This window comes from Triturus cristatus, chromosome 6, assembly GCF_964204655.1.
Source record: "Triturus cristatus chromosome 6, aTriCri1.1, whole genome shotgun sequence".
Taxonomy (NCBI): Eukaryota; Metazoa; Chordata; class Amphibia; order Caudata; family Salamandridae; genus Triturus; species Triturus cristatus.
Genome location: NC_140589.1, coordinates 1,123,265,026 through 1,123,286,810, shown reverse-complemented (window position 1 = coordinate 1,123,286,810; position 21,785 = coordinate 1,123,265,026). Strand labels below are relative to the sequence as shown.

General features: G+C 46.4%; 1 protein-coding gene across 2 annotated transcripts in view; it reads left to right on the top strand.

Annotated features, from left to right (window-relative positions):
- Positions 1-21,785, top strand: part of GALNT2 (polypeptide N-acetylgalactosaminyltransferase 2) — a 948,626-nt gene that overhangs the window by 562,176 nt on the left and 364,665 nt on the right. For both annotated transcript variants that reach the window (XM_085612020.1, XM_085612019.1), the window contains one exon: positions 18,802-18,889. In XM_085612020.1, the coding sequence (XP_085468146.1) occupies positions 18,802-18,889 (88 nt within the window). The remainder of the gene's footprint in view (positions 1-18,801; positions 18,890-21,785) is intronic.

Here is a 21,785-nt window from a genome sequence, read left to right as displayed (position 1 = left end):
CTAGAACGGTATATGCCTGCAGGTGGAACACATTTGTGGCATGGTGCACAGCAAAGGCTGTGGATCCCCTTTCCGCCTATTTTTCTGAGGTTCTCCTCTTTCTTCTCCCTGGCCCAGCAGGGCTCTGCTCTGGGCATCATCAAGGGATATCTTTCTGCTGTTTCAGCCTTCTTGAGGCTTCCTGATCAGCCTTCTGATGTAAATAGATTCTTGAAAGGCATTTTTCACATGTTTCCTCCTGTTCCCTTTGTAATGCCTCAGTGGGACTTGAATCTGGTGTTAACTTATCTGATGTGCGCTCCCTTTGAGCCACTTCATAACTGTCCTCTTCGTCTTTTGACTCTCAAGACTGCTTTCCTGGTAGCCATCACCTCTGCCAGAAGAGTGAGTGAGCTACAGGCTCTTTCTTCTAAACCTCCTTTCCTCTCTGTCCATCAGGACAAGGTTGTTCTGAAGACTCTCCCTTCTTTTCTTTCTAAGGTGGTAACTACCTTTCACATCGGGCAGTCCGTTACCTTATCCACCTTCTTTCCGCCTCCGCATCCCCCGAAAGAGGAGGAGAGGCTCCACCGTCTGGTCCCAAAACGTGCGCTCTTTTTTTATCTGGATCGCATAAAACAGTTCCGGGTGGACGACCAACTCTTCATTGGCTACTTGGGCGCTAAGAAGGGGCGGGCAGTGCATAAGCGAACCATCTCTCGGTGAGTCGTTTTGTGCATTAAGGTCTGTTATTCCTTGGCTAAGAAGGATCCTCCTGTGGGGCTGAGGGCTCATTCCACTCGGGCCACAGCGGCTACTACTGCCTTGGGACGGGGAGTCTCTCTACAGGACATTTGTCAGGCAGCTACGTGGGCCTCGCTGCACACGTTTGCCAATTATTACTGCCTGGACAGCCAAGTCCGGAGAGACTGCTTCTTTGGCTGTTCCGTTCTCCAGGACTTCCTTATATGATCTTGGTTCGCAGACCCACCACCGGGGTTGGTATTGCTGGGGTATCTATTCTAAGGTAAGGAATCTAACTAACGTGTTTCTTTCAGATGAACAAGTTACTTACCTTCGGTAACGATATATCTGTAAGAAACATTAGTTAGTTAGATTCCTTACCGCCCCACCCATCCTCCCCGTTCTGCGAACCAATATCTAGGGTTAAGGTCATCCCTTTCAGGGCCCTAGTTTCATGGCACCAGTGTCGGTTTCTTGCATGGCTCTGTGTTCCTGGCGCGGAAAGTTATGTACAGAACTGACATCAGCGCGCGAGGGCGGCGTCTAAATACTCCGACGTCATCCCGGCAATCGTTCTTTGTAAAATCAAGCATTTGAGGGAAAAACATTAACTGTATTTTTTGGACTGACATGTAACAAGAATACAGCCTTTAGTATAGTCTTATTGTTGTTTTCCAGAACCATGTGCTTTAAATTTGCTTTCAATAATGCCTTACCTGTTGGTAAGTGAATAGCCACAAGTTTTAGCTTCTCTAGGTAGGTGGCAGGCATAAACATCGGGTAAATATTTCTACCATTTCAAAATGTAAATTAACATTCATAGGTTATATTGTAACTGAATGTAGTGCTTTATACTCCTGTTTAAATAAAGAAGCACATGCATACATGGGTTGCATGCTGGACTCTTTTTGTGAGGGGGTGGTATTGGAAGGGAGTTGGTTTGTATCAATCAATCAATCAATCAGGTGTTTGTAAAGCACACTACTCACCCAAAAGGGTCTCAAGGATGTTACGATGCATCGGCAAAAAGCCAGGACTTGAGTCCCTTCAGGAACTTGGTGAGTGAGGGTGTCTGTCGGAGGTGGAGAGAGAGGGAGTTCCATGCCTTGGCTGTGAGGAATGAGAAGGAGTGTCCTTCTGTTCTGGTCTTCTTGATGCAGGGCTCCATCGCAAGGGCGAGATGAGCGGAGGGATCTTTAGGGTGCGTGGAATGAGAGGCGGTGGTGCATGTAGGCTGGTCCAGTGTTCTGGAGGGCTTTGTGCGCGTGCGTGAGGAGCTTGAAAGTGATTCTCTTCTTGGTGGGGAGCCAGTGTAGTATCCGTAGGTGTTGGCTGATGTGGCCCTGGTGTGGTAGGTTCAGGACTAGTCTACCGGCGGCATTTTGGACCTTCTGGAGTTTGCGGCTGAGGTTCTTATTGATCCCGGCATAGTGTGTGTTGCCGTAGTCCAGTCTGCTGCTGATGAGGGCACGGGCTGTTTTCCTGTGTTCAAGAGGAATCCAGTTGAAGTTCTTTGGGAGGAGGTGGAGGGATTGGTAGCAGGAGGAGGTGACATCATTGATCTGGCGGTCCATTTTGATGTCGGAGTCCAGGATGATTCCGAGGTTGCATGCGTGGTCCATGGGGGATGGTGGGTTTCCGAGGGCAGAGGGCCACCAGTTGTCGCCCCTGGCATCGGGGTGTGGGACCATGATTAGTACTTTGGTTTTTTCCATGTTAAGTTGTAGGCAACTGTTCTTCATCCACCTGGCAACTGCTTCCATTCCTTCTTGGAAGTTGTGTTTGGAGATATTGGGTTCGTTGGATAGGGAGAGGATGAGTTTGGTGTCGTTGGCGTACGATACGATGTTGAGTTCATGTAATCTGACGATGGCTGCGAGCGCTGCCATGTAGACGTTGAACAGGGTCAGTCTGATGGAGGATCCTTGGGGGACTCCGCAGGTGGTCGGTGTTGGTCTCGAGAGGTAAGGGGGAGTCTGACCCGTTGCGTTCTATTGGAGAGGAATGAGCTGATCCAGTTGAGGGCCTTGTTTCAGATTCCGTGTGGAGTCTGTGGGCTAGGGTACGATGAGAGACCGTGTCGAAGGCCGCGGAGAGGTCCAGGAGGATGAGGGCCACAGTCTCTCCTCTGTCGAGGAGGTAGCGGATGTCATCTGTCGCGGCGAGAAGTGCGGTTTCGGTGCTGTGGTTCTTCCGGAAGCCTGATTTGGAGGAGTCGAGGATGTTGTTTTCTTCTATGAAGGAGGCGAGCTGACTGTTGACGGCTTTTTTCATGACTTTTGCCGGGTATGGGAGTAAGGAGATCGGTCTGTAGTTCTTGAGGTCGGTGGGGTCTGCTGCGGATTTTTTCAGAAGGGTTTTTTGATCTTGACGTGTTTTCAGTAGTCTGGAAGGAGGCGGTCTTGAAGGAGCGGTTGATGATTCGTTGAAGCACGCGGCGATGATGTCTCTGGCTCTGTGGTAGATGTGGCGGGGCAGGGGTATGTGGGGGCCCTGGAGTGGGTTGACTTCATAGTCTTCAGGGTGTCTTCAATGCTGCGGGTGGTCTGGCTGTCAAGTATCGGCAGTGTGTTGCAGGTGGTGCCTGGTGTGGGTTCTGCGTGGGAGTTGTTGTCTTCAAAGTTGTCGTAGATGGTCTTGATTTTGAGATGGAAAAAGGAACTGAGTCTGTTGCAGAGGTCCTGGGAGGGTGTTATGTCGGTAGTCTGACTGTTAGGTTGGGCGAACTCTTTGATGATGCCGAAAAGTTCCTTGCTGTTGTGTGCATGGGTGGAGATTCTTTCCAGGTTTGCTTTCTTCCTTAAGTATCTTATTAGTCTGTGGTGGCTGCTTTGAAGCTGTCGAAGTCTGCTGTTGTTTTGGAGTTCCTCCATAGCTTTTCGAGGCGTCTGCAGGTTCGTCTAGATTTTTGCCATTCGGTGGAGAACCAGCAGGCAATCTTGGATTTTCTTGAGAGGGGCGATGTTGTTAGCGCAGTCAGTGATTCATTTGTGTAGGGTACGGGCGGAAGTGATTGGGTCGTCGTCGTCTGTAGTGGTGAGTGCGGAGCTGCTGAAAGAGGCGATGAGCTGGTTGTCGGGGATCTTGTTCCAATTCCTTCGCTGGCGTGGGTGAGGACGTTTCCGGGTGATGTTGGCTTTGAAGGTGAAGTGGACGCAGCTATGGTCTATCCATGGGAGTTCAGAGGTGTGGCTGAAGGCTATGGAGTTTCCTGTTGTGAAGGAAGGGGTCGAGGGTGTGTCCTGCTGAGTGCGTTGATTCTGGTACGATCTGTTTGAGTAAGATATTGTGGAGGTTGTCCAGGAGGGAGGCGGAGTTGGGGTCTAGTTGGTTGTCGAGGTGGAAGTTGAGGTCTCCCAGCAGGGTGTAGTCGGTGGAGGTAATGGCTTGCGGGGTGATGTCAGTGATCGACTCATAGAAAGGTGCACTGGGACTGGGGGGTCTGTAGATGAGGGTGCCTCACAGGGAGGTGCACAGGTTGGTCTGTATTTTGAAGTGGAGGTGTTCCATCAGGTCTGTAGACCCATCAGTGTGGGTACTCAGGCGAAGGTTGGACTTGGGGGCGATGGCGATGCCTCCTCCGGGGCGGTTGGGACGATCCCTCCTTGTGATTTTGTAGCCTTTGGGGATGGGGATCGCGATGTCGGGTTCCGAGGCGGCGTTGGTCCAGGTTTGGGTGAGGAAGGTGACATCAGGAGTAGTGCTCTCGAGGAGGTCCCAGATTTCCGTGGCGTGTATGTGGAGGAAGCTGATGTTGATGATTATGCATTGCTGGGTTTCTGGTATGGTGGAGTTGTTCCTGGATGGTGGAGGAGGGGCCTGGGTCTCGGTGGAGGTGAAAGTGGCGACATTGTTGGCAGGTGAAAGGTCGGTGGGTGTCGAGAGGTGAGGAAACTCTGCAGTTGTTTTTCTTGCCGACGTTGAGAGCGTGGAGAGCCGAGGAGCTGTAGAGCTGGTGGGTCCGAGGGCCAGGGTTCCTGGTGCTGGTCACGGACGGTCGCAGGCGGGCTTGCCTTTGACGCGGCCACCATTAAGTAGGGGTCGGGTGAGGTGGGTTCAGCTGGGAGGCGTGAGCGGGAACTCGCAGGAGGGGGAGGGGCAGCGGGGACAGCAGCGGCTGGAAAGGCGGCAAACTAAAGCAGAGAGTGGAAAAGAGAAAAAGAGGAGATGGGGAAATGAACTAAATAAAGGAGAACGAAGTAGATAAACAATAAAGGAAATAATAAAGAGGATAAGAAGAGAAAATTAAATAAAGGGTAGAAACCGAGGGCAGAGAAGGCAGCAGAGGGCCAAGTAGGAGCAGGCTAGATGCGAGGCAGAGTGAGGAGCAGGCCTCAAACCGGGGTCAGCGGAGGGTGCCGGAGACAAAAGCACCCACAGTGGAGCTGCGCGCCAGGAGAGCACTATCCTGGCCAAAAGGTCAGGGGTCTTGCTCGCTTGGGCGTGAAGCACCCGCCATTAAGTAGGGGTCAGGGGAGGGCGGGTTAGCTGAAAGGCAGGAGCGGGAACACATGGGAGGGGCTGCGGGGGCCGCAACTGTGGGAAAGGAGGCAAAAAAAGGAGATAGTACAAAAGTAAAAAAGAGGAGAAGGGGAAATGGACTAAATAAAGGAGAAAGGAGTGGATAAACAATAAAGGAAATAATAAAAAGGATAAGAAGACAAAAATAAAAAAAGGCAGAAACCGAGAGAGCAGAGAAGGCAGCAGAAGGCCAAGGAGGAGCAGGCTAAATGTGAGGCAGAGCAAGGTGCAGCCCTCGAACCGATGTAAGCGGAGGGTCTAGGAGACAGAGGCACTCACAGTGGAGCTGTGCACCGGGAGAGCAGTATCCTGGCCAAACGGTCAGGGGTCTTGTTTGGATCATATGTGGGAACTGGTTCATGTTGTGCTTGATGACCAGTGATGTACGCTTATTGTGTTATGGGACGCAGCGCTTAGCAGTTTGATGGAGAAAGATGTGTGAGAGGAAGATCTGCAGTTTATGGTTTATAGTTAGCTGGCAGGTTTGATCAGCTCTGCAGGTCCCTTTAAGATGTTTTTAATTATCATAGTCCACTAGGTCGGTTACCACAGTAGGTGGTTCATTCTGAGACTTTTGATATTTTATGTTCCTGAACAGCCATAGGGTAGCAGGAGAGCTGGTCCTCAGATCTGCAGGGATGGGCTTCATTACAATCATGCCTTCTATGAATGTCATTGTGAAGTGTCAAGAATCAGTCATACCATGTAGTTAGTTGAGATTTGCAGTGGTAGGAGTTCTCCTGTGGCCAGAGGTATGTGGTAGATTTCGTCAACTATTCCATCCCTGCCATTGGATGTTGGGTGGTTTGTTGCTGTGGACTGGTATAGTGCTGGGTGATAGACTTGACCTGTATCAGTTCTGTCTTATGTTAATGTAACTATGCAGCCTGTTTTACCTACAATCGGCTGCATTACCACAGAGTGTTATTGTACTAGTGAGGGCAATGAAGGGTTATGCATACATATACATTACTATACAATACTTGCACAATCAAGTTTGGAAATATGCATGTGAGTATAGATTGTAGCTTTTGTTAGGACGCAGATCATGGGAATATTCAATGCGGTGTTTTGATTCTGTAAAAAGTGCCCCCAGTGATGCCGTTGATATGTGGTATCAAGATTAGGTCTGAATTCATGGTTAAACTTAGGTTTTTTAAATCTCTTGTTGTAGTTGGAGTGACATTGACGTCTTGGGGCAGTATGGTGGTTGGCTGGTGTTTGTGTCCTTGTACAAAGGTCATGATATCTTGATCTCTGACTTTACTGTGTTGTGCTTTAGGTGGTACTCCTCATTTATGCATTTAAATCATGAAGGTAGTCCTCATTTCTTGACTTGTAATGATTTGGTTGTCATCGCTGTATTTGTCACAGGTGAAGTTGAGGCATCTGATCATATTTGGTAAAAAAGATTAAGTGGATATGGAGTATAGGAGGAGAGATGATGGACCCCTGAGAGGGACACAGCCATTATGTGGGTGAGGAGCTGATCTGAATGGTTGATAGGTACACTTTGCCTTTGAGGTATGAGGCAATCCATTTCGGAGCATTTCATGTATTCTGAGATGGTGGAGTCTTTGTAGTAGCCTGTTGTGGTGGGGAGTGTCAGATGCTACTTATGAGTTCATAAGCAATAGAGCAGTCGCTCCGTTCTTGTCCACTGCGTATTTAAGGTCATCCCATGTTGAAGTAAGGGATGACTCTGTCTGTATCTGGACTAAATTCAGATTGTTGGTGTGACATAGTCATTTTCCCCAGTAAACTGCTAAAGTTGAGATAAAAACTGTTCTTTCAAATGTTTTACTTTGGAATGGACCATTAGTTACTGGTCTGTATTTTGCTGGGTTGGATGGGTCGAGGTTGTTCTTCTTGACGAGTGGTCTAATCTGGAGATTACTAAGTAAGGCAGGAATTAACTAGTTCTAGGAATTTGTTGAGTAAGCTTCTAGCTACCTCTCTTGTGCAGACTATGCAAAGCATATCCTTAAAGCGTTTTACAATTCCCTGGATTTTAAGGTGATCCTGATTGTTTGCTTGCAAAGATGATGTGGAATTCTTTTTTCCGAGAGGATATTGAAATTTTAGGTGGCTGATGGCTGTTTTTGTCTGTCTTTGTAGTGATTGAATCATGTTTCTGGGTGTTAACTGAGTTCCCATTAAGGTAATTTGCTTTCTTTTCAGTTTTATAGATAAATGCCATGGAAATAATTCACAGAAGATTTACAGTTGTTTTGTTTTTGCCTTTGGCGCTCTGGCTTGCTAAATTCTGCTAGAATCTTGTGGAGCTCCGTACTTGGGAAGTACTCTTTGGTTAAGTGTGTGGAGTGATGTTGTCTTTTAGTGATTCTGATGGCAGTTTGCACAATTTAGTATACTGGCAAAGTATGATTTGGTCTTTCTCATCCCTTGATGTCCTCCACGTGCATTGTAGTAAATGTTTTGATTCTTTTGATGACTTCATTTTTCAATGTGAATTTCTTCTTGCGGTTAATCCTAGATTTGGTCTTCTGGTTGTCCAGTGCAGCGTAGATCCAACCGTAGAAGGTGTGTATGTCTTGAGCTCTCATATTTATTGTTTGTAAAGGTCAAAAGGGCAGAAGTCACATATGGGGAACAGCTTTAAGAGGAGCAAGCAGAGGCACTTCTTCCATAACATAGGAACCAGCAGTTCTGGCCCATATTCCTAAACATTCTAAAAAGGGGCTAAGGATTGTTTAACAAACCATCTTCTTCGAAGACCGTCAATCCACAGGTGGAAAAAAAGTTCAAGCTTTCAAGCTAAGACCCCATTTACAAGTGGCAACAGCTTATTTTATCATTGCGTCAGCACCCAGAATGAGAGCTAATGCTCCAGCATCCATGGTGCAACCATTGGACAAGGAGAGCAAAGACTGAAAGCATTCGGACGGAAGATGGAGACTACAGCAGATAAACAATGGAGTATTGCTAACTTAAACCAAAAAACAGGACGGCTTCAGAGAAGAACAGACAGATGTGTACTGACACCACGCTAATGTGTCATGCCTAGTTCAGTATAAGGCATACATTTTTTACTTGCCTCCCACTGGGGAGAGGCTCTTTGGCGCAGCAGTGGATGATTCCTTGCTATAAATGAAACAAATGACAAAGACTACTAAAGCGATGGTAGCCCTACAAGCCAGAGGCTTGCTTAAAGGGCACACGATTCATACACTGATCAGTGGGGGTGGCAAACTTCTAGTCCAAGTCCACAGTGGTAACAACCGGTACAAAGAAGACACTCTTTTGAAGTGTGAAAGGAAAGAGGATCTGGTACCCCAAACAAATGACTTTAAGGGAATTCACGCACCACTTAAAACCAGTAAGAATGCACTATGAGGGTTGTTCCTAGAATGGAGCAGGATAGCTACTGACAAGTGCTGAACATTATAAAATAGATATTACATAGAATTTGTGAGAAGTTGGCCTGGCATATGCTGTCTCCTAGTTATAGGGGACACCTTGCACCAGTCCAATTCGACTCTTATTGATGATAGGTTTAAGACAACCTTTAAAGAAAGCTATCCTAGTGGTAGCTGTGGAGAGCAGCCTTCAGGCTAAGTCTTAAAGGAGTGTTAAGCTTATTGTTTTACCATAGATAACCTCTTGAATGACCAAGTGAAAGAGTAGCCCAAACAGGTATATATATAAAATATATGCATTTATTCTAAACAGAATCCCACAAGTCTCTTTATGAGGCTAGAGGCAAAGTTACAATTCAAACAAGCATTGATAGATACAATAAATAGCACTGGAATCACAGGGCCCCAGGGGGGGACCAAACCATATATTAAAAAAGTGGTATAAGAACCACGACAATTCTACAGGCAATGCCTAGGGCATTTAGGATCGCTGGCCCCTTAAGAATCCACCCCAGGTTATGAGGAATGGGACCCACGGGAGGCGCGTGCAGTGGAAATAGCTGCTATCGGGATCTCTATTATAGCCTATGGAGAATGTCGCGGTTTGATTTAAACCGATTAAAGACACTTCTAGCAGGAGTTCAAAGTTAAGGGCTTAGAGTTAAGCCTTTGAGGAGCCCACTACCACGAGAGTACCGAGGTACCACTGTTACCTGCCCCAGGGAAGCCGGGTGCATAGGTCGTTTTCGATGTCGGGTCGCGGGCTGATTTTCAATGGGAAAATGTACAAAACTGCTGCTAGCCAAAAGCGTCGATGATGCCGTGAAGAATGAAGTTGTAGATCTTGTAGAGAGGAACCTGAAAGCAGAGGGGACAGAGTCTGGGTCACGGCACAGTGACCAGGGAGCTCAAAGGAAAGAGCCCTTCAATATCGGGTGCTTCAAGTGGAAGGAGGTGTAGCTTGGATCTGCAGCCACAGGCTCCGGGAGGCTTCAAGTAAGGCCAGCTTTTGAAGGGCGACTGTCCCACATCGGATGGGGGTCGCTGCGGTGTTAGTGACCGGATTGGATCCACTAATCCTTGGCAACCGCAACCCACGCAAGATGAACAAATCAGCTACTGGTGCCCAAGAGGTCTGTGAGTGGTCTACTTTGGAGAGACTGTAGAGCAGGCCTGGAGCAACCAGGGGAACTCTTAAATGTCGAGATTGTCCTCCGCTAGGGCCCGCAAGTCGAGAGACAAGGGACCGCGGAAGGCAACAAAATGGAGTGCGTAAAAGGGATCCCACGGGCCTCCGGAGGGGGCTAGGGCGCTGATCTTTGGCACAATTGCTGCTTGGTGGTTGGCTCAATAATGGGCCAAAGCACAACTTCCCCACTGGTCAGGGTCGTGTGCTATGCAAGAGGTGGACGGTGTCCTGTGGGTATTGGGAATCTCGGCACCCACGCGGTCCACGGTGCTCAGACTTGCTGTGCACACTCACTGGCCTCTGGGATGCTTAGGAAACCCACCTCAAGGTTGCTGGGAGTCGACGAAGTCCGTAGGAGCAGCGAAGTTCCAACCGGGTCACTTGCAGTGTTTCAGGTGCCTGCCAAGCAGGGGGGTAACTCCTTTACCCCAAGGGAGATTTCTTCAGTCAGCTGGGCAGCAGCTCATCGAAGGTCAAGTCTGTGAAGTCCAAGATTAATCTGAGGCTCTGGGGGACACAGTATTCACCTTTATCCCCAAGATTAGGGGAGGGTCCTGATCAGAGCCTACCAACGAGAGTCGAGGCGGGAAAGGGTGGCTACACCCACTCCCCTTTGTGTGTTTCCCGCCTGGGCGATGGGCAGGATGCCCCTGAACCGGTCCCAGGCGGTGTATGCAGAATGTAGGCGCTGTAGCTGCCTACGTGCAACTCTGAAAGGCAACATATGGTGCACCCACCCAGTTCCAATCCACATATCCTGTCTGGGGAGATGCTAGCACCTCCCTGCCACAGGAGTCCTATTGTCCAGCTGGCGAGGCTGGGATTTTCCCCAGCAACAGCCAGCCAGAGTCGTGTGGGTGGCGGGTAGTAGCCATTTTGTACTACGTGTGCACTTTTAAATTGGTGTCTAGCAGGGGGGAATCGCGCCCTCATGCCCATGGCTGGACTGGGGGGTATGATTCCTACATGTTTGACACCAAACACGATATGGTTCTGTGTAGCCAATCTCAAGTTATCACACTATCGCGATAAACTTATAATGCGGTTAAGAGTATATGGTATGGCTACACTACAAACAACCCAGCAATGATTTTACGTAGGTTGCAGAGGGGCCCTACTCAGGTAGGGGTCCCCCCTCACACATACCTCAGCACCCTGCCTTGTAGGATTAGCAAAGGCCTGCTATAGGGGTGACCTATGCAAGTATATGTGTTGTAATGGGGTGGGATATAGGGTACCTATATCCCTGTAAGGGGTGCTAGCACCACCCTACCCAGACTACAGTACTGGTCTGGTGGTGTCAGTTTGTATGGCTGTCCCAGAGTAGCACAATAAGTGCTGCAGCCCTGGTAGGCCAACTGAGGGACCCATGCCCTGGGTACCTAGGGTACCATCTACAAGGGACTGTCAGGGCATCCTCAGCATCCAATTGGTTAGTACCTAGGGTACTCACATCAGTTTTAAGGAGAAAGCAGATAGGCTGGGGTCCTGGATAGCAGGATCCCAGCCAGACTAGTCAAAACCACTCAAATACCAGGCAAAAAGTTGGGGGCAACCATTAGTCAGATTCCACCTTCCTACAGAATTGGAACAGATATCTCTGTATGTCAGTTGAAAAAATATGGCTTGTTAAGTAGAAGAACTAAAGACTTTTACAAAAGAAAGTAGAGACTCTCACCCAAAAGGGATTAATAGAGGAAGTATACCTAGACAGGAACAGAGGCATCAAGATCATGCAGTCTATTTCCCATTTCACAAATAGAATCTGACCTTAAGATCTATCATATAAATTAAATTTATGGACAGGTTCATCAGGACACGAAAATTCAAGAAGACCACTCTACAGGAAGTCATCCCATTGCTGCCGAAGGGAGAATGTATGGTAGCCTTGGACTTCAGGAGTTTGTACTTCTATATCCTGATGATCAGCAATAAGAGGAAGTACCTAAGGTTTGGGGTAGGGAACTATCATTATTAATTTAATGTCCTGATATTGGGGATAAAATCTGCATCAAGGGTGTTAGCAAACTGTCTGAGTGTGATAGCTGCACAATTGTGAAGGCAGAGAATACATGGGTGCCACTACCTGGAGAACTTGCTAGTAAAGACAATCTTGTTAAACAATTCCAGAGTAGCAGATTAGCCCAATTAATGGAGACAATGTGCACACTGGAATTCTCAGTGAATATGGAGAACTCTCACTCCAGCCAATGAAGCAAAACACCTTCCGGAGGGCACAGTTAGACTCGAACAAAGCAAAAGCCTACCCTGTCCAAAACAGTGATGTCACTGAGAGAAGTTCACCTTAACCACAAGGCATAATAGGTCAGTGAGAACTGGAATGAAACTGTTGGACATGATAGCCTTATTTTCCTTTGCCAGGTTACATTTAAGACCCATCCAAGAGTGGCTGTTAAGGCGATGGTTATAGTAGGCAGTGACTGGGAGGACCAAGTGGTTGTCACTGCTGGTTGTATTCCATAGTGAGGTGTACATATGGTTCATGTTTCCCGTCAAGGGAACCCTAGTGGTATAGGAACACTGGTCATCTCAAAAGTCAATAAAGCATGTAAATGAGAGAGAAGACCGTTTTCCTAGCTCTGAATGATTTTTACTAACAAACTTCTGGAGAAGAGCTACAAATCTAGACAGACAACACAACTCTTATGTTTTATCTGAACAAACAGGGAAGCAAAATGGTCACATTTCTTATTTTTGCTAGTGCAGAATATCTGGTGATGGGAAGATCTTCCAAGGAGGGATACATGTGCAAGGGCAGCAAAACATAGAAGCAAACATATTAAGCAGATAAGAATGGGTCTGACATGAGTGGAGCTAGACCCATGGGTCATCTTGCTTCCAAATTTGGGGAACATCATAAATGGATCTTATCACAAAGCATACAAACACAAAACTGCAGAACTTTGCATACAGGTATCCTCCCCACCTACCCCCCTCCCCACCCCTCTCAGCCAATGCTCAGTTGTTAGAATGGTCAAGAATATTTGCCTACACTTTCCGCTATCCCCATGAATGCCGGTGGTGATATGTTGCAAACAAACACAACACTTATCCTAATAGCATCATAGTGGGCCAGCCAGACAGACAGACAGACAGACAGACATGGTATTCAGGCCTGGTAAATATTACAGAAGGCAGTATGATAAAGATCTTGATATTTTAAAACCTTTTAACACTACAAAGGTGGAAGTATGCTATCCAAATCCAGACAGCCTAGCAGCATAGCTCCTGAGGACCTAGAGTTTGGCCACTTTAACCTTCCATACTGGTGCATAGATACTGAGGTAGGCAAGTCGGCCTACCTCATGCAAATGCTATGTGGCTAAGTTAACCAGATTTATACACAGGTGCAAGCAAGGAAACCTGCTACATAATTTGACTGAAAACACAACTATCGCCAGATACTTGACGTATCTACTTGGATGCTAAGCTCTCATCTGTGTCTATGAAAATACATTTTTCTGCTGTTGTAAAAATCAATCGAGTTTCTTGTAGAGCGCGACTACTCACTCGTTAGGGTCTCAAGGCACTGTGTGTGTGTGGGTGAAGGGGGTCTGCGGTTTAGCCGAAGAGCCCAGGTCTTGATGTCCTTCCTGAATTGAGGCAGCAACAGTGATTGCATGAGATGCCGAGGCAGGGATTTCTAGGTCTTCGCAGTGAGGTATGAGAAGGATGTTCTTCCAGCCGAGGTCCTGCAGATTTGTGGGATGGTGACCAGGGCCAGATGGGCGGAGCGGGGATGTCTGGTTGGTGTGTAGAAGGAGAGGCGGTAGTTAAGGCATGCAGGTCCGGTGTTGTGGAGGGCTTTGTAGGTGTGCGTGAGAATCTTGAAGGTAATTCTTTTGTTGATCGGGAGCCAGTGGAGGTCTCTCAGGTGGCCGGTGATGTGGCTGCAGTGGGGGATGTTCCGGATGAGTCTGGTGGAGGTGTTCTGCAGTTTCTTTAGGAGTTTTTGGGTGGTGCCGACATAGAGTGCATTGCCGTAGTAGAGTCTGCTGATGATGATTGCATGGGTGACCGTTTTCCTGGACTAGGTGGGGATCCACTTGAAAATCTTTTGAAGCAGGTGGAGCGTGTGGAAGCAGGAAGACAAGACGGCATTGATTTGGCGGTTCATTGAAAGCGAGGAGTCCAGGATGATGCTGAGGTTTTGCGCGTGGTCCATGGGCGTGGGGGGGGTTCCGAGCACTGTGGGCAACCAGGAGTGTTCCCAGGCAGAGGGGGCGGAGCCCAGGATGAGAACTTCGGTCTTGTCTGAGTTGAGCTTGAGGCAGCTGCCCTTCATCCAGGTGATGATTGCCTTCATCCCATTGTGGAAGTTGCTCTCTGCGTCTATGGGTTCGTCTGTGAGGGGAGAGTCAGTTGGGTGTTGTCAGCATAGGAGATGATGTTGAGTCCGTAGCTTCTGACAATGACTGCAAGTGGGGTCAAGTAGATGTTGAAGAGGGTGGGGCTCAGGGAGGATCCCTGAGGCACTCCGCAGCTGATCTGTCGGTTCTGAGTAGAATGGTGGAAGTCTGACTCTGTGTTCGGCCGGTGAGGAAGGAGCGGCTACATTCTAGGGCTTTGACGTGGATGCCGGTGTCGTGAAGTCTTGCGCAGAGGGTGTGGTGAGATACGGTGTCAAAAGCGTCCGAGAGGTCCAGGAGGATGAGCGCTGCCGTTTTACCTCGATCAAGGAGGATGCTGATGTTGTCTGTAGCGGCGAGGAGAGAGGTCTTGTGCTGTGGGTGCTCCTAAAGGCCAATTGGAAGACTTCCAGGATGTGGTTTGTTTCAATGAAGTCAGAGAGTTGGGCGGTGATGGCCTTCTTGATGACGTTGGCTGGGAAGGAGAGCAGAGAGATGGGTCTGTAGTTCTTGAGGTCCATCAAGTCAGCAGAGGGTTTCTTCTGCAGGGCTTTGCCAGTCTTCAGGGAAGTGGTGGACTTAATGGAGCAGTTGATTGTGTGGCAGAGTTTTGGGCGATTGAGGTGCCGACTCTGTTGAAGATGTGGTGAGGGCTGGGATCCGAGGGGGTTCCGGAGGTGAGGGTGGTCCAGTTGGGCAGGGTAAGCTGGGGTCTGAAGTTGTTGGGTGCGGGTGGGATGAGTGGGTCTTGGGTTGGGAAGCTGTCTTAGATCTCCTTCATCTTGTGGTGGAAAAGATTTTTAGAGGGAGAGAAGAGGATTTCACCACCAAATTGGACCCTACACAAATGAGGAGTCTGAACCTAGTACGAGTACAGCTCGTGAAACATCCCCTCAAACTGATGCACAAATTGGGCCTCAAGTTTCTGGCACATAAAACAGACTTTTTAATTTCAATCACAACCCTGCATAGGATGAGAAAATTAAAAAGCACTGTCTGGCCAAGAACCATGCCAGATACGTAGGGATAGTGTGGTCATGAGAACTTGACCCGATTTCTTTCCAGAGATGGTATCACATTTGCTTGTGAACCAAGCAATACAAATACCCGTCTTCTTTCAACAACCAAAAAGAAACAGGCAAAAAAGACACTCAGTAGATGTAAGGACAGTCATGTACTACCTAAAAGAAACAAAGAAAAAGTGAACTATTCTTATTATGTCTTCACCCATCAGTTTGTGAACTTTGTCTTGCTGTGTTTTTGCAGCAGATCGAACTCTCTTCTGTCCAGCCGCAGTTGATGTCAGCTTCTCTTTCTGATTAGTTTGGCATACCACACGTTTGTCTTTGTTGAAGGAGTCCTCAGAGTTTGTAGTAAACACTCTGTCATGAGGTAAAGATTCTCTGCTAACACCTGCTTCGCTCATGTTTTTGAATTTGAATCAACGGAAAACCTGAAGCAAAAACAATATTAAAATAAATTACCAATATGATTGCTAAAACACATCATTATAGAGCTGCCATTTTGGAAAATGGTGGAAGGGTTGCTCTGAGGAGTTATTTTTTGTCTCTATAAAGCTACTTAACCCCCAAAACCTATGTTTTGAAACCAAAATGAGGTATAGTATCATGGTTCCTGAAATATTACATCATCACTGCAACACATCTACCATTTTGAAAATGTCGTCCAGAAAGATTCGGCCCAGATCTGGCAATGCCTACCAAAGCTAAACGACTTCTCTCATTGATCCAAAAAGTCAAATCAAAAATGAAAATCTCTGGGCAAATTTTTTTATAGAGGTATATCAGTGTCTGGGATTATACAGTCATTATCTTTAGTTTAGCGTGTAGTACAATGACGGATTATGCCTCTTTCTTGATCATTGTTCAGCATACGGTTGATAAGCCTTGTGCATAGAGCTTACACTTCTTTTGCGGGTACTCCAGGCTGTAGACTACCATGCTCTGAGGAACATCACTCCACACAAAGGCAGGGTATAGAGAACAGCCTGGAGAAGACGCATGAAAGAACCACCACCCTAATTCTGAAAGTGCAACAGGATCTACTTCCCCTGTCTTCTTTGTTTAAATGTGGGAGCCACTAACCCAATTGGTGTTCCAGATCTACGTTGTCTTTGACCAAGGAAGAGAGTGCTACGCTAGTAGGTGCCATCACTTGAAGTTTTACCATGGAAGGAAGAAGCTGCTCCCCTGTCCTGAAGTGTCTAGATTCCAAACCTTCTTGCTGAGGGAAGGAGCCCACCAAGACTACAGGTTATGTGGAATTGTTGAGGGAGCGCAGTCTCTCTGGATGAGAAGTTCCAATCAGGAACTGCAGTATCTGCGAAGTGTGCGCAAGCGGTCTCTGCCCGTGCAACACCGAACTGTGCAACTGTGACAATTAACTGTGCCCAAGAAGATCATGCCACTGAACATACAAACTCTGCCAGAGTGGACTGTGCCACTGCAATAACAAACTGTGGTTGAGTTAAGTTGCCATGGTGTTATCATGCAGCCCTTGACTGTTGACGCATGGTGCCCAAATCTCCATCTCAACTGAGCCCAGACACATTCTTGTCATCAGCTGATGACCTGCGACTAATCTAGAGCCTTTCACATCTGCACAGACAATGGGTGGCGGCCTTCACTGCTACCTGCTGGCCAGAAGGCAGGAGCACTTTCAGCCGGCTGAAGTGGAAGTGAACCAGATGTGTGCTGTGGGTCCTCACTGGTAGTGCAACAAGGACTTACAAACTTGGATGTGGTGAGACAATAGCACGTGTGCACTGCTAAGTGAACTGAGCACAAGAGCTAGTAGGAAATGATAGCCTGCATCTGTTCCTGATACCTGCCAGAAAGAGCTTGAACCCAGGAGAAGGGTCGAGTGAGTGGGAAGGTGAGACTGACTGCTGAGTATAGTTGCTCCACTCCAGTGAAGCATTCGTATCTGTTGCCGGTCTTGTGTAGTATTGAGTTTTCTGTGTATTTTAAAGTACTTTTTTTCTTTAATGAAGTGAAGCATTGGGTTGAACAATCCGAACGTGTGAAGAATATACAATTTTGAGGTTGTTTGTCAAACTGACTTGAAGTCCTTCAAAGCTCTCAACTTGATTCTACGTTGACAGCTTAAAAGGGTAAAGAATGGCCTTATCAACAGTATCAATAACGTTTTGGTGCATGTCTATACGCCATCTTTCTTAAGGGTCTTAAAAAATGCACTGTGAAAATCTCTGCAATTATTAACAGTAATATCAACAGACGTTTGAGATGCTTAGCACCAGGTCAATAGTGAGCCAACAGTTTGCAACTCCACCAATCTAACATAAGTCCATGCATTGTGATCAATTCAGTGCTTCTTAAAGGCACCATCTACAGATCTATTTCTAAACCAAGTGGCATTCTGTACAGAGTTATGTTTTTTGGCTTCACAATACAGGGCTCATAAATGCGAGGTGTCGAAAATCAGAAGGGTTTGAAATGCAGCTGCATGGTGAAGTCTAGTATATTTTATGATGAAGTGACTCCAACACTATATTGCCAGTGGTTTGTTTTGTATCCCATTTTAAAAAACTGATTGCTTTCCAACATTCCATTGACACCCTAATCTGTGTCTGCTTTCCGTTCTACCTTAGTATTCCCCTTACCAATCTTCCTTTATTTGGGCTGACTGGCGCCTCATTTGATTGTGCCCTCTTTTTAGCATGCACCATCCCAGTAGTATATATAACTCTGGGGCATTAGTTTCAATTCTAGGCATTTTGCTGTATGTATCTAAATGTATCGTAGCATGAAATCGTGGTCATAGGTGCAAGAATCTCTCAACCCTGGAAAAATTGCCCTTGATTGAATTTACAGGTAATATTCCACTCTGAGTAAAGTCCAATCAAAGGGCTTTTGGGGGAGGATCCCTCTTCTCAGTGAGTCTGTCAACTGAAAAAGTAACCCATAGAGACATCGTACTTTAGTCTTTATCCAAGTCTGCCTTACCATGTCTAGTGGACCTAATTCATTTCTGGATTATATGTCTGAACCATCCGATGATTCTAATTCTGAGGCAAGTGTCAAGTGAGCAGGAGCGTCCATCTCAGAGGCCATGGTGACATTTTTAGATAGATATAAATTACTCTGGCGTTCTGTGGGCCTGGGCACTGGGCTTTCCTCAGAACTTTGAAATTCCATTTTTTTCAACTCTTATCTAAACTCCCTAATCTCTACATTTTTCTAAGCAAGGGGTCAAATGAGTCATTGATTGCAATATAAAGTAAAGAAAGCAGCTTTTGAAATACCATTCAATGATTTTCTTTACAAAAGTTGCATTTCCCACACATGTGTGCACTGTGCATAAATTGTTGCCGATAATCCTGCTTGGCTAGTGTGTAGTTGCACAAAACTTAGAAGAATAACATGAACCATAAGCAGAACGGAACACATGTCAAGAAATACGAATTTTAGGTTTAATCCAATGCTAAAATTGTGTGCCACACATTAATTACAATTTGGGCCACTTGTGAGTGATCGATTTATCCTCCACACTGGACGATGCTAACTGTTCTTTTTTTCTCCTCTATTTGTTAGCTTAAAACCTTAATGTCCCTATTATTTTCTAATTTTTACTTTAGGACAGGACCAGAGTTGTGTCTCCCATAATAGATGTAATTAACATGGACAACTTTCAGTATGTGGGAGCCTCAGCTGATTTAAAGGGCGGTAAGTACCTCTACTTGACCATTGTTTGCATATAAAGTTCAATAAATATATGAGAAAACACTGAAGCACAAGTTCTTGTATTTTTTTATCTGCATACTTATATTTCCACATTTGTGAAATACATTTGTGCAAATAGGTATATTTCTTTAAATAGAACTCGTATTTGCTTTATCTGTCTAGAAATGTGTTTGTGATGTGTGTTCCATTTTCTTTCACCAATATTTATAGAATTTTGTTTAGTATCATAAATTTGTGAAAATAAATATACCATTTTGTTACAGCATATAGCGCTGCGGTGAGTAAACAGTTGCCATCACGGTCTTGCCAACGTTTTATCTTTGAAAAGCCTTTGTTAGAGAACATTTAAATCAGCCACCCAGTAGTTCTGTCTTCTACCATCTTTTTAAAGATTGACATTAGCATGGGTATAAAGAACCACATGGGGAATCCATACGAACTATTTTCCATTTTTTGCAGTGGTTATCAACTTCTGCTTTTTCAGTTATATAATACTTAATTGAATGGCATTATCGATTAAAAAAAAAAAAAAAGTCTGCCTGATTGTGCTGTTGAATGGGATCTTGTAATTCAGTTTAACAATTTACCTCTACTTGGTATAATCCAACAGAAAATTGTTCATGGTTCTTGGTCATTTAGAGCCATTAGGCAGAGAAATATGCCCATGCCTAATTAACTGTCAAACTACTCAACCAGTGGGATGTGCTTTTGCGTCAATATTTTTTTTTGGGGGGGATATTGGAGGGCATAATAAATTTTTCATTCATTGTCACATTGATATTTCAGTTTACAAAGGCTAAAATTTGAGTACACGAGTATTGGAGGTTTACGATAACCTTGCATTCTCATTCATTCTTCTAATGGATGGCTTCTTCAACTTTACAATATCCCCAGGCTCCTGACTGGATCCAGAAATGTTCACAACAGTGCTTCTGCGCACCAGTAGGTAACTCTCTGCAGTTCCACCTGAAAGTGACAGAGGGGAGCAGCATATAAGAGCCACCCCTGCACACTGATGCCAGTTCCTTTCTTTCCTCATCTTCAAACACAGATCCGAAACTTCACTCCCTTTTTTCATCAGTTGACCCTTTTTTCCCCTAGAAACACTGAAATCTTAAGTGAAAGGGAACTATGTGCACACCTAAAACCAATGGGTTCAGCCTTGCTATGACTCTCAGAAACAGAGGTCTGTGATGGACCCGCACAAGGCTTCGGGCACGACTCCAAGTTGTGTGAAGAATGTGTCTTCACAAACACCAAGGTTATCTAGGACGATGAAGCAACACTGTACGTTATAGAACATTGGTAAAAGTCATGCAAGTCCTCTCGATTGAAGTAAAGTGCATTGACCTGTTCAGCTCTCAAGGATGGTCCCTCAACAGGTTCTTTGTGGTCAAGGTTGTTTGGCAAGTCGATAAATATAAGGGAAAACACAAGAAGGTCAAGCGGAAATCATCCCCATCCCACCACTCTCTATCTTCTGAGAAGTAGTGAAGGCATAAAAGTGTTGCTCTGTCTTGCTCCTGATTTCTGACTGACAAGCAGTTTGCACAATTGGTCCTGATGCACCCTGAGTTCTCTGGGTCTCGGTGACACCACAGCTGATTGAAGCCTTTAGAGAGGCCATGTTCCCCATTTTTCGCACAGTTTCAGTTCCCTCTGGTGCAGGCTTGAGCCCAAGGAATCAGCATGGGCCTCCGGTTGAGTTGTCATCATCAAATTGCCCTTGGCACATCTATGCATCTTGAGCCTGCCTCAAGTTCCACACCTGCTTCCTCTCCAACTCCACAACATGCACTGGTTCTTTTGACGTCGACATCAGAACCCTTTGCGAATGTCTGACCCTGAGCCGAACTCCTCTCAGCCCTGAACATGGTCACATCCCAAATTTGTTTTGACAAATCCAGTTCCCACGCAGTCAGACAAAACACTGTCTCTACCATGGCGCCTCCCTCCGTTGCTCCACCAGCTTTTCAGTTCTGACTCTGATCAGTCTGCTTGCACTAGAAGATGACAACGAAGATGATGGGGATAATTTCCCCCACGTTATGATCTTATTTGGGGCCAGTGGGCTTGATATATCCGCCAATCTCCCCCCGGGCCACTAACAGATGAAAGTGTTTCCTTTGCATAGTGATTAGGGGAGCCACATAGCCTGGGCAGGCTCCTCTGATCCCGTGCTGCCATTCAAAGTAGCCCTGACTGATATATGATGGGCACCTGTTCAAAGCCTTGCTCTAGCCATCCAGTGAACAGGCAGTTAACCAGATGTCACAGACGGTTGTATGACAGAACCACTCATGCAATTAACATGCATGCCTTTATAACGCTGTTAGTACAATACATGTGTCATTGCCACACATGCATTTTGTATGAACATTTTTCCAATGAATGCCTCTACCAAAACAATTTCGTTGTAAAGGCATGGTTAGTAAAGGCATATATATAGGTGGTCAAAATTTGGCATGCGTAATAAAGACATATTCTTGGTAATGGCATTCGTGCAGTTGGTGCGCACTTGAAAGTTTAGTTTTGTTCATTACAAAATGAGCTTTCTAGTTTTAAAGTATTTATCCCCACGTCATCTGCTCACAGTGCTAAATATACACTGTGAACAGACTTCATCTACTGACAGAATACGAGGCCAGAGAGGCCAGGCATATGCCTTTACCTAGCCCTGAGCCCTAAAACCGCCACCTGAACCCTAAAAGTGCCCCTTTTCCAAGCCCTAAGCCCTAAAACTGCCCCCTGCTGCAGTCCCCTGCCCCACACCCTAAACCTGCCCCCTTTCCTGGCCCTGAGCCCTAAAGCAGCGCCTGCTGCAGTCCCCTGCTCAGCCCTGAAACTCTAAAACACTTGCCCTAAACACCCCCCCCCC